Below are 13,248 nucleotides of genomic sequence, written 5' to 3'. Positions count from 1 at the left end.
TGAGAGGCGCCGGGCAGGTGTGGGCATACTTATTGCCCCCCGGCTTAGCGCCTGTACGTTGGGGTTTACCCCGGTAGACGAGAGGGTAGCCTCCCTCCGCCTTCGGGTGGGGGGACGGGTTCTAACTGTTGTTTGCGCTTATGCACCGAACAGCAGTTCAGAATACCCACCCTTTTTGGAGTCCTTGGAGGGTGTGCTAGAGAGCGCCCCCTCTGGGGACTCCCTCGTTCTACTGGGGGACTTCAACGCTCACGTGGGCAATGACAGTGAGACCTGGAGGGGCGTGATTGGGAGGAACGGCCCCCCCCGATCAGAACCCGAGTGGTGTTCTGTTCTTGGACTTCTGTGCTCGTCACGGTTTGTCTATAACGAACACCATGTTCAAACATAGGGGTGTCCATATGTGCACTTGGCACCAGGACACCCTAGGCCGCAGTTCGATGATCGACTTCGTAATCATGTCATCGGACTTGCGGCCGCATGTTTTGGACACTCGGGTGAAGAAAGGGGCGGAGCTGTCAACTGATCACCACCTGGTGGTGTGTTGGCTCCGATGGCGGGGGAAGATGCTGGCCAGACCTGGCAGGCCCAAACGTATTGTGAGGGTCTGCTGGGAACGTCTGGGAGAATCCCCTGTCAGAAAGAGTTTCAACACCCACCTCCGGCAGAACTTCTCCCTTGTCCCGGGGGAGGTGGGGGACATTGAGTCCGAGTGGGCCATGTTCCGCACCTCCATTGTTGAGGCGGCCGATCAGAGCTGTGGCCGTAAGGTGGTTGGTGCCTGTCGTGGCGGCAATCCCCGAACCCGCTGGTGGACACCAGCAGTAAGGGATGCCGTCAAGCTGAAGAAGGAGGCCTATCGGGCCTTTTTGGCCTGTGGGACTCCGGAGGCAGCTGACAGGTACCGGCTGGCCAAGCGGACTGCGGCCTCGGCAGTCGCCGAGGCAAAAACTCGGACATGGGAGGAGTTCGGTGAGGCCATGGAAAATGACTTCCGGACGGCTTCGAGGAAATTCTGGTCCACCATCCGGCGTCTGAGGAGAGGAAAGCAGTGCACTATTAACACTGTGTATAGTGAAGATGGTGTACTGCTGACCTCGACTCGGGACGTCGTGAGTCGGTGGGGAGAATACTTCGAAGCCCTCCTCAATTCCACCGACACGCCTTCCTTTGAGGAAGCAGAGTCTGGGGACTCTGAGGTGGGCTCTTCGATCTCTGGGGTTGAAGTCACTGAGGCGGTTGGCAAGCTCCTCGGTGGCAAGGCCCCGGGCGTGGATGAGATCCGCCCGGAGTTCCTAAAGGCTCTGGATGTTGTAGGGCTGTCATGGCTGACACGCCTCTACAACATCGCGTGGACATCGGGGACAGTGCCTCTGGATTGGCAGACCGGGGTGGTGGTCCCCCTTTTTAAAAAGGGGGACCGGAGGGTGTGTTCCAATTATAGAGAAATCACACTCCTCAGCCTCCACGGTAAAGTCTATTCAGGGGTGCTGGAGAGGAGGGTCCGTCGGGAAGTCGAATCTCGGATTCAGGAGGAGCAGTGTGGTTTTCGTCCCGGCCGTGGAACAGTGGACCAGCTCTACACCCTCAGCAGGGTCCTCGAGGGTGCATGGGAGTTCGCCCAACCAGTCTACATGTGTTTTGTGGATTTGGAGAAGGCGTTCGACCGTGTGCCTAGGGGAATCCTGTGGAGGGTGCTCCGGGAGTACGGGTTACCGAGCCCCTTGGTAAGGGTTGTTCGGTCCCTGTACGACCGGTGTCAGAGTCTAGTCCGCATTGCCGGCAGTAAGTCGAATTCGTTCCCAGTGAGGGTTGGACTCCGCCAAGGCTGCCCTTTGTCACCGATTTTGTTCATAATTTTTATGGACAGAATTTCTAGGCGCAGCCGAAGCATTGAGGGGGTCCGGTTTGGTGACCTCAGCATTGAATCTCTGCTTTTTGCAGATGATTTAGTGCTGTTGGCTTCATCAAGCCGTGACCTCCAACTCTCACTGGAGCGGTTCACAGCTGAGTGTGAAGCGGTTGGGATGAAGATCAGCACCTCCAAATCCGAGACCATGGTCCTCAGTCGGAAAAGGGTGGAGTGCCCTCTCCGGGTCGGGGATGAGATCCTGCCCCAAGTGGAGGAGTTCAAGTATCTTGGGGTCTTGTTCACGAGTGACGGTAGGAGGGAGCGGGAGATCGACAGGCGAATCGGTGCGGCGTCTGCAGTAATGCGGACTCTGCACAGACAGTGGTGAAGAAGGAGCTGAGCCGAAAGGCAAAGCTCTCGATTTACCAGTCGATCTACGTTCCTACCCTCACCTATGGTCACGAGCTTTGGGTCGTGACCGAAAGAACAAGATCCCGGATACAAGTGGCCGAAATGAGTTTCCTCCGCAGGGTGTCCGGGCTCTCCCTTAGAGATAGGGTGAGAAGCTCGGTCATCCGGGAGGGACTCGGCGTCGAGCCGCTACTCCTCCGCGTAGAGAGGAGCCAGCTGAGGTGGCTCGGGCATCTGGTTCGGATGCCTCCCGGACGCCTCCCTGGAGAGGTGTTCTGGGCATGTCCCACCGGCGGGAGGCCCCGGGGACGACCCAGGACACGCTGGAGAGACTATGTCTCTCGGCTGGCCTGGGAACGCCTTGGGATCCCGCCGGAGGAGGTGGTTGAAGTGGCTGGGGAGAGGGAAGTCTGGGCTTCCCTGTTAAAGCTGCTGCCCCCGCGACCCGACCCCGGAACAAGCGGAAGATAATGGATGGATGGATGGTATTGTAAGGCTTTAGCCATATAAAAAATGGCTCCAAAGGCTGTCAAAATTCTCTCTACTCATTATACGCCGCCTTTTAGCGCTATCTATAGATAAAACGGCATCTTTATAGATTGAACGCGACAATGCGTGAGTGGGTCGTGCAGCGCATGCGTTATTTAACGTGATTAATTCGAAAAAATTAATTACCGCCGTTAACGCAACAAATTTGATAACCCTACTTTAAGCCAAAACTACTCTAGATGAGTGTAAGACATTTTGTCTGTAACGTTAAAAACAATTAGAAAACGATTTAAATAAAACAAATATATATATATATATTTGAAAAAGGCATATCCGATATTTTATTGCCGATTCCGATATTTTGAAAATGACGTGATCGGACCCGATCGATCGGGATGCCGATCGATTGGGACATCTTTATCTGCAAGTGTTGCTAAGTCCTTATGTTCAAATATTTTTTGTAAAAGGTTTATTATTATGCAATTACCGTTTTTGAACTTAGACATAAACTTGAACTTGAAGTAGTAAGAAACAGCTTTAAACCTTGTTTTTAAATAATTGCTCCTATCTTCCAAACTACTTATAGTTGTGAGCTACTACTACTGCTACGTCACGATTTTTCACTTATTTCGGCAGGTTCTGGTCCCCGTTAACCGTGAAAAATAAAGAATCACAAAGCATACAGTGGTATGAAAAAGTAGCTGAACCTTTTGGAGTTTCTCACATTTCTGCATAAAATCATCATCAAATTTGATCTGATCTTTGTCAAAATCACACAGATAAACTGCTTTAACTAAAACCACCAAATATTTATAGGTTTTCATATTTTTAATGAGGATAGCATGGAAACAATGACAAAAGGGGGGAAAAATAGGTGAACCATCACATTTAATATTTTGTGTGCATCCCCTCCCCTTGGCAGTAATAACTTCAACCAGACACTTCCTGTAGCTGCAGATCAGTCTGACAGATCGATCAGGACTAATCTTTGCCCATTCTTCTCTACAAAACTGCAGTAGTTCAGTCAGTTTCCTGGGATGTCTGGCATGAATCGCTGTCTTTAGGTCATGCTACAGCATCTCAATGGGGTTCAAGTATGGACTTTGACTTGGCCACTCCAGAATGTGTATTTTGTTCTTCTGAAACCATTCTGAAGTTGATTTACTTCTGTGTTTTGGATCATTGTCTTGTTGCAGCATCCATCCTCTTTTTAGCTTCAACTGTCTGACAGACTGCCTCAGGTTTTCCGGCAAAACATCCTGATGAACTTTTGAATTCATTCTTCCATTAATGATTGCAAGTTGTCCAGGCCCTGAGGTAGCAAAACAGCCCCAAATCATGATGTTCCCTGCACCATGCTTCACGATGGGGATAAGGTGTTGATGTTGGTGAGCTGTTCCATTTTTCCTCCACACATGACGTTGTGTGTTACTCCCAAACAATTCAACTTTGGTTTCATCACTCCACAAAATATTTTGCCAAAAACTTCTGTGGAGTGTCCGAGTGCCTTTTTGCGAACATTAAACGAGCAATAGACAACAGTGGCTTCCTCCGTGGAGTCCTCCCATGAACACCATTCTTGGCCATAGTTTTACATGTAGCGGATGTGTGCACATAGATATTGGACTGTGCCAGTGATTTCTATAAGTCTTTAGCAGACCCTCTAGGGTTCTTTTTTACCTCCCTAAGTATGAAGATCCTCCAGGACTGGCCAGCCCAGTCACCAGACATGGACATCATTGAGCATGTCCGGGGTAGGATGAAAGAGGAACCATGGAAGACGAAACCCAAGAATATTGATGAACTCTGGGAGGCATGCAAGACTGCTTTCTTTGATGTTCATGATGGCTTCATCAATAAATTGTATGAACCGTTGCTGAACCGCATGGATGCTGTCCTTCAAGCCCATGGAAGTCATACAAATTATTAAATTTGGATCTCACAGCACCACTACTTAATTCGCTTATGTTATGTAGCATATTTTTGTATTTGAAGAACATTTTTTGTTCAATTCTCACACTACTTTCTGTAGGCGACAAAACTTTTGTCTTGCCAAAATTTGACCTTTGTCTTCATTAGGCCTGTCGCGATAACAAATTTTAGTGTGCGATAATTATTCTCATAAATTATTGCGATATTCGATATTTTTGCGCCCCCCCAATTTTTTTTTAACCAATTTACAATAACACAGTGTGAATACAGTATATATTAATAGATCAAGTACACCCATTTAAACGCGATAAATATTTACTCTTAAATTCAAAAATACTTTTTAAGAAATCACAACTAAAAACAATAGACCATGCCTCTTAAGTAAAAAACAACAATATTGATACCGCACAGAAACACAGAATAAATAAAATGTGTTTGAAAAAAAAAAATGCATTTAATGACTTAAGCATTTAGGCAAATGAAAACTTTTCCCGTCATAGCTTATGCAATTGTGTTCCATAGGGATGCAACGATACAGTTAAGTCATTAGAGGTGTGCGAAATTTCCGATTCTTAGATTATTCGCGATTCGGCCGTGGAAGATTCGAGAACGATTCACAAACATCCAAATTCCGATTATTGAAATATGTCAAGTAAAGCGGAAGTAAAACACAGCGCGCCGCGCGGTCTTCGGGACGCAATGAGGAACGGAGCGAGAGTAGCTAAACATCATGCTTGTCATTACTCGGCCCCTCGGGCAATGCCAATGCTCAACTCACGGCTCTAGCTCAACTCATGCTGCGAGATAAAAACAACAACAACATACCCGACTGCTGCCGAAAGCTGCTACAAAGTACGTCCACAATACATAATGTTAAGGTAGATATCATATTTATATAGGACTAAATGTAGAATAGACTCGGTGGCAATAGCAGCACATGTAGAGAAAGCTAGATGCGGGCGTTAGTAAACGGCCGCCATCTTAAAGCAGTAGACTTCCCTGCAAGGCTGTTGTAGCGAACCTAATTAACTTTGTATCTAAAATACTCCTAAATCGGTAAAATATTGACTTGAATCTATCTTTAAAATAGTTTTAAAACTTTCACATGTTGAAAGTAGACAAAAGGGAAATTATGGAAAAACGAAAGCAATTTTAACAACTTTAACGGTTGATTGACAACATTAAATTAATTGAATGTAGTTTAAAGCTGCTGATACAGAATGGGGATTTGAGTGTATTATTTATTGTTTTTAACTGTTAACTTGATACTGAAATAGTCGTTTACTTAAGCCTGCGAGGCTTAAAATTTTTTTTTTTTTTTTTTTTTAAACATTTTTTGTTACTAATGTACAAAACATTAAAAGCAGCTAATTGCAGGGGGGGTGTCATCAATAATCGATTTATAATTGAATCGTAGCCTCTGAATCGTAATCGTAATCGAATCGTTAGGTGCCCAAAGATTCCCAGCTCTACTGAACACGCTGGAGTGAACTCTCGTAGCTGGTGGGAAACGTTCATGACAGCGTTTATTTAATAGCGTATTTTTGATACGGAGGACACGATTTTCTATCCGATTCAATACATTTAATGCTCTGTAAAAAAAAAACAAAAGCAAAAAAAACTATTATATATATATATATATATATATATATATATATATTTTTTTTTTTTTTTTTTTTTTGCTAACGAGCAGAAATTAAATTGCCATCATATAAACATGCATTTTGGTGCATAATATTTATGTGCTTACTTCTTACTGATCTGAAAAAAATTTGTATATAAGTGCTGAGAACAATCTTTACAGTTTGTAAAGTGAGGCAGGGCACACTGTTGATTGCTACAGCTTTCTTAGCAGCTAGGTTTACTACATGAGCAAGACATTCTATTTGTGGTCCGAATCCATCTGTGTCACGTACTGAATTAACAATATTTGCAACATTATCTATAGTCACTGGTATGGATTGATTTGGCCTTCTTAACTTCCATTCAGTCATGACAGTTTAGAATTCATTGATGTAGTACCGTATATGGACTACGTGTCCCATAATCACTCTGGACTCACGTAGCTAATGGCATGGGACGTATCACATCTAGTTTGCCATTTCATGATATCTAGTGTGTGCGCGCATTAAAAAAGTTAGCAAGCGCCGCTGAAGTCACATCTGCTCATTACTACACAACACCAGCATATGACAATCGACTTTCATAAACAGGACTAGTTTGAAGCACAGCGCTCTTAATTTCATTCAGCTGTTCGTTGTCAAAGCGAGTTTGTTCGTAGCAGCCAAGTCGGTAACAATGTTTTGGCGCACTTCGTTGTAAATATCCGGCGTTGTGCCGAAAAATAGCCGCCCCGCGTGAAATGTCACTCCTGACGGAAGCGCCCACACGTCAACAACACCGGTGTGCCATAGATGGTCAACAGTCACTCTGGAGCACTGACGCGGCCAGTATATGTTGAACAATAGGATATAATGGGAACGATTGGCTCCGGGGCTAGTTTTTGCCAGACCTGGAACGAAGATGCATTTTGCGCAGTTGATAACGAGGAATCCGAACTTTCAACAGCACGTCTGCTGCACGCACGTGCACACGAGGCGATAAATCGCAGCGGAAAAATTACCGCCTTCATTTTTATTTATCGCGCAATGAATGGAATTATTTCATATTGCGACAGGCTTAGTCTTCATTAAATGATAAATCTTTTTTCAGTGAAAGAAATATATTTTTGTACATTCAACATCATTTGGGAAGGTCTTAGTTTTCATATGAGCCATTTCTGAAACTAATTAGGCTCGAGCGTTTACGTCACAGCAGCACGGGATCGTGCGAGATTTGCGACAACGCAGCCATTGCGGAAGCACGTCTGCATCACGGGACATTTAAACTTAACGGCAAATACAATTGAACTACGAGTGCCAAAGATGGAAAAATGTAGGGAAAACTTGCCAGTTCGATACAGAGACAAACTTGTTACCACGGCGAAGGACAGATATGTGAGCAATTTTAAAGATGTGAACAATGTTGACCCTCACGAGCAAGCCGAACACAAATGGAATAAAGATGTCGACAAGCTTCCACCACTACGCGAAATGGACATCATGCTGTATTTAGTGTTTGGTGTATGTTACTACACTCATCAGCAATTCCGAAACTACAAATCGCTACAAAGCTACGAACAGTTTTGCTGCGGATGGGTGCAGGATCTGCACATTATGACCATAGCAAACGGCAACACCATCTTTCTAGCAAAGGTAGGCATTGTGTGTTTACATTAGTCTGTGACCACGGATGTACAAATTTTTTGTAGCAGAAAATGTAGCCTGTGTACAAATTCTTTGCCACTCTCTCACGTCAAAATATTACAGCTTTTTCATTTAGCAACGACAGGAATTATGTCTTATGAAGACAATGCACATGTATGCATGCTAGTTGTTTAACTGTAGCTATAGCTAACAACAGGCCGACTTAGGGCGTAAAGTTACTGAAATTTGCGTAAACAAACGAAATTAACTTACCGGAGTGGAAGTGCATAGAGCAAACTCAGTGTGTAACTGGAGAATCAAACGTTATGCCCTTCCTTCTGCTCGAGGCCATTCTTCGACGTTTGGTAAGTTCAGATATGACCTTTCCCTCGCCTTTTCTCCATGTAGGGATCCGGAAGAAACTCAATGGTGTTCCGTCGAGCTGTACATTCTCCTTTCTATTCGATCGGTTGTTGCAATTCTTTACCGCACAATAATTTCCAACCATTTTTAAAGAGCGACCTGTGTTGAAATGCCTCATGGTTTATGTTTCTCGCTTCCATAATGGCGATAGCGGCGGAAACCTCGCGAGTGCCACGTCATACGCTCGAGCCTAATTGAATAATTAAAAGGTTATTAGCAACTGTTTCTACAAAATGGATAAGCGACAAGACTTTTGTCAGGGACTGTAAACATACAGTAGATATTAGTTTTGTTATACGATATGACCATATATATTGTAGTGTTTAACAAATGAAAGTGGAAGGATTTCATGTTGGCGCTTGCATCCTTCAATTGTTCTGAAAAAAGTTTGGACACCCCTGGTTTATAGGAACCAGTAAAGGCTTCAGTTCCAAAGAATTCAAATTTCCTGTCAATGATTGATTGTTCCAGGGTTAACTTTTTGTTGTATCATGGTTAGTCTTTACCTGTCCCCATTTCTGCGAGCGTGTGCAAAACGACGTGACCACATTGTGTAAGTTGTTTCCTCCAATCACCACTAATTTCTCAGAAGCGCCGAGGAAATAAAGAGCAGGAAGGTCTGCGTCCGCTCTCGTGAGGGTGGGAAGCACCTCGCACCACAAATCTGCCATGGATTTGAAATTACAACATATGGGTATCAGAAGTATAATGCCCAGCATCCATGTACTTGTCTTCGTACCTCGCCTGGTGTCGTACTGGAGCAGTAGTTTTTCTCCAGTCCTCTGGATGCTGCCCAGGATGTACAGACAGTGACCCAGACTGGTTATGAGGGGCACATCGTGAGATAGAGAGACGGTGAACTGGAAGTCGGTGAGGGGGAGCGGTGAGACAAACCTGAGGCACAACAGACATGTTGAAAGAAAAGCTACCACGATTAGCTAATTCACTGCCGGCCCAGGTATATTGTATGCATACAATTGACATAGTTCGTACTGTGGTAGTTACCGTAATTTTTGGACTATGAGGCGACCCAGACTATAAGCCGCCACCCACCAAATTCCACAGTAAATGACATTTGTTCATAGATAAGCCGCACTGGTCTATAAGCCGCAGCCGTCCTCACTGTATTATGAGATATTCACACCTAAAGATATTAACCGATGACACTATATTTGACAGCCGCGCCAAAAGACTGTCATAAGATCAAATGAATGACCACGAAGCTTCGAACCAATTGGCTGCAAAACTTCATTGCTTCAAGAGGCTTCATTTGGCCGTCACTGCTCCCTTGGGGGAGACGGTCAACCTCTGCTGCCACCTGCTGTCAAAACAGTTGTCGTCCAACATGCCTCCTAACATGCATTGCAGCTTTATAGATGTAAATAATCAAAATTCATGTTCTGTGCTAATTATTCCTTCAGTTACTGCTCCAGTTGTTTCATTAATTGCTAGTTGTGGTATTTGTTAACACTTTATTTGACAGTGCTGCCATAAGACTGTCATAAGACTAGAGCTGAAACGAATACTTGAGCAACTCGAGTAACTAGAGTTTAAAAACTGATCCGAGTAATTTTATTCACCTCGAGTAATCGTTTATTTTGACAGCTCTAAGCATCACGTTTTGTTCGGACTACTTTTAATGTGGGCTGATGTCACGTGTGTAGAGGAAGAAGCAAAAAAAAAAACAAAACAAAAAAAAAAAAAAAAACACTGCAGCCGACAGCCGCTACAAACGACGCCGACGTTGCTAAATACCAGCCCGCACGATGCTACGTTGGTAGCAGGTAGCGTATGATGAGTCTCATAGAGATCACATGTATGTTGAACTAGATGCGAAATGACAGACTCGGCCGCGTCTGGGCAGCGTTAGTAAACAGCCGCCATCCTAAAGCAGTAGAGCGCTAATAAAGAGCGCTAATATATAAGATTAACGTTACCGTCACTAGCTCACGTAACATTAGCCCTGCGGAGGGCTAGGTTTCTATTAATTATGACCACTGTCGATGCGTGGCTAACGTGTCTTGCATACAGGCTTTAACATAACATAGCGTTTTGGAGTGATGAGGGTGTAAACTAAAAACTCAATAATGCTAACTATCAATTTTAGCTGAGTAGTCATTGCTGGATAAAACACCAAGTAGCACTGGTCCCTAATGTGCTCCAATACAGCCTGTATCATACATTTATTTTGAATACTGTAAAAACTCAAAATCCTATCAGGACTTACAGTTTAGACTAACTTAAAACTTAACTAGAACTTAAAAGTGGCTTGACACAAATAGAAATTCAATTGAAACACGTGGGAAAAAAATCCTAACTTTTAAGTGATGTGTGTTATCAAGCATAACGGCATTTTTAGGTATGTATATGCATTGCAAAAGTATTCGGCCCCCTTGAATCTTGCAACCTTTCGCCACATTTCAGGCTTCAAACATAAAGATATGAAATTTAATTTTTTTGTCAAGAATCAACAACAAGTGGGACACAATCGTGAAGTGGAACAACATTTATTGGATAATTTAAACTTTTTTAACAAATAAAAAGCTGAAAAGTGGGGCGTGCAATATTATTCGGCCCCTTTACTTTCAGTGCAGCAAACTCACTCCAGAAGTTCAGTGAGGATCTCTGAATGATCCAATGTTGTCCTAAATGACTGATGATGATAAATAGAATCCACCTGTATGTAATCAAGTCTCCGTATAAATGCACCTGCTCTGTGATAGTCTCAGGGTTCTGTTTAAAGTGCAGAGAGCATTATGAAAACCAAGGAACACACCAGGCAGGTCCGAGATACTGTTGTGGAGAAGTTTAAAGCCGGATTTGGATACAAAAAGATTTCCCAAGCTTTAAACATCTCAAGGAGCACTGTGCAAGCCATCATATTGAAATGGAAGGAGCATCAGACCACTGCAAATCTACCAAGACCCGGCCGTCCTTCTAAACTTTCTTCTCAAACAAGGAGAAAACTGATCAGAGATGCAGCCAAGAGGCCCATGATCACTCTGGATGAACTGCAGAGATCTACAGCTGAGCTGGGAGAGTCTGTCCATAGGACAACAATCAGTCGTACACTGCACAAATCTGGCCTTTATGGAAGAGTGGCAAGAAGAAAGCCATCTCTCAAAGATATCCATAAAAAGTCTCGTTTAAAGTTTGCCACAAGCCACCTGGGAGACACACCAAACATGTGGAAGAAGGTGCTCTGGTCAGATGAAACCAAAATTGAACTTTTTGGCCACAATGCAAAACGATATGTTTGGCGTAAAAGCAACACAGCTCATCACCCTGAACACACCATCCTCACTGTCCAACATGGTGGTGGCAGCATCATGGTTTGGGCCTGCTTTTCTTCAGCAGGGACAGGGAAGATGGTTAAAATTGACGGGAAGATGGATGCATCCAGATACAGGAACATTCTGGAAGAAAACCTGTTGGTATCTGCACAAGACCTGAGACTGGGATGGAGATGTATCTTCCAACAGGACAATGATCCAAAACATAAAGCCAAATCTACAATGGAATGGTTCAAAAATAAACGTATCCAGGTGTTAGAATGGCCAAGTCAAAGTCCAGACCTGAATCCAATCGAGAATCTGTGGAAATCTGAAGACTGCTGTTCACAAACACTCTCCATCTAACCTCACTGAGCTCGAGCTGTTTTGCAAGGAAGAATATGCAAGAATGTCAGTCTCTCGATGTGCAAAACTGATAGAAACATACCCCAAGCGACTTGCAGCTGTAATTGGAGCAAAAGGTGGCGCTACAAAGTATTAACGCAAGGGGCCGAATAATATTGCACGCCCCACTTTTCAGTTTTTTATTTGTTAAAAAAGTTTAAATTATCCAATAAATTTTGTTCCACTTCACAATTGTGTCCCACTTGTTGTTGATTCTTGACAAAAAATTAAAATTTTATATCTTTATGTTTGAAGCCTGAAATGTGGTGAAAGGTTGAAAGGTTCAAGGGGGCCGAATACTTTTGCAAGGCACTGTATCACGACGCTGGATGGCGCCAGATATCATTGAAGCGAATGCTGAACTTGAGGAGTAATGTTCTGTCATGACAGATCTCAGCTACTCTCAAGTTTAACCAGTTTGCATTATTTTTAGGGCTGTCAAAATGATCGCGTTAATGGGCGGTAATTTATTTTTTAAATTAATCACGTTAAAATATTTGACGCAATTAATGCACATTAAAATGACAGCACACATAGTGAAATGTGTACTTGTTGTGTTTTTCGGAGTTTTGTTGCCCTCTGCTGGCGCTTGGGTGCGACTGATTTTATAGGCTTCAGCACCCATGAGCATTGTGTAAGTAATTATTGGCATCAACAATGGTGTGCTAGTAGTTTATTTTTTGATTGAAAATTAAACAAATTTTATTAAAACGAAAACATTAAGAGGGGTTTTATTATAAAATTTCTATAACTTGTACTACCATTTATCTTTTAAGAACTACAAGTCTTTCTATCCATGGATCGCTTTAACAGAATGTTAATAATGGTAATTCCATCTTGTTGATTTATTGTTATAAATACAGTACTCATGTACCGTATGTTGAATGTATAAATCCATCTTGTGTCTCATCTTTCCATTCCAACAATAATTTACAGAAAAATATGGCATATTTTATAGATGGTTTGAATTGCGATTAATTACGATTAATTTTTAAGCTGTAATTAACTCGATTAAAAATTTTAATCGCTTGACACCCCTAATTATTTTATTGCAATTTTTTCCTTATTCAGATTTGTTTCAATACTACAGTTACAGTTAGACCTCACTTTGATGGTGAATGCAGTTATTGCAATTTTGTTGTTTTATCACAATAGATTGTTTTATTTACATTTAAAAACCAGAAGCCATTCATTTACGAATGTGATTGCACTTTAGTTT

General features: G+C 43.2%; 1 protein-coding gene across 1 annotated transcript in view; it reads right to left on the bottom strand.

The window, feature by feature from the left end:
* LOC130916554 (kelch-like protein 42) overlaps positions 1-13,248 on the bottom strand; it is a 29,390-nt gene that overhangs the window by 2,501 nt on the left and 13,641 nt on the right. Inside the window, exons 6-7 of the mRNA XM_057837360.1 lie at positions 9,092-9,246; positions 8,831-9,016 (exon numbers count right to left, since the gene is read on the bottom strand). Of these exons, the coding sequence (XP_057693343.1) occupies positions 8,831-9,016; positions 9,092-9,246 (341 nt within the window). The remainder of the gene's footprint in view (positions 1-8,830; positions 9,017-9,091; positions 9,247-13,248) is intronic.

This window comes from Corythoichthys intestinalis, chromosome 5 (assembly GCF_030265065.1).
Source record: "Corythoichthys intestinalis isolate RoL2023-P3 chromosome 5, ASM3026506v1, whole genome shotgun sequence".
NCBI classification, from domain to species: domain Eukaryota; kingdom Metazoa; phylum Chordata; class Actinopteri; order Syngnathiformes; family Syngnathidae; genus Corythoichthys; species Corythoichthys intestinalis.
Note: the sequence above shows the minus strand (reverse complement) of the source record. Positions and strands in the feature narration are given on the sequence as shown.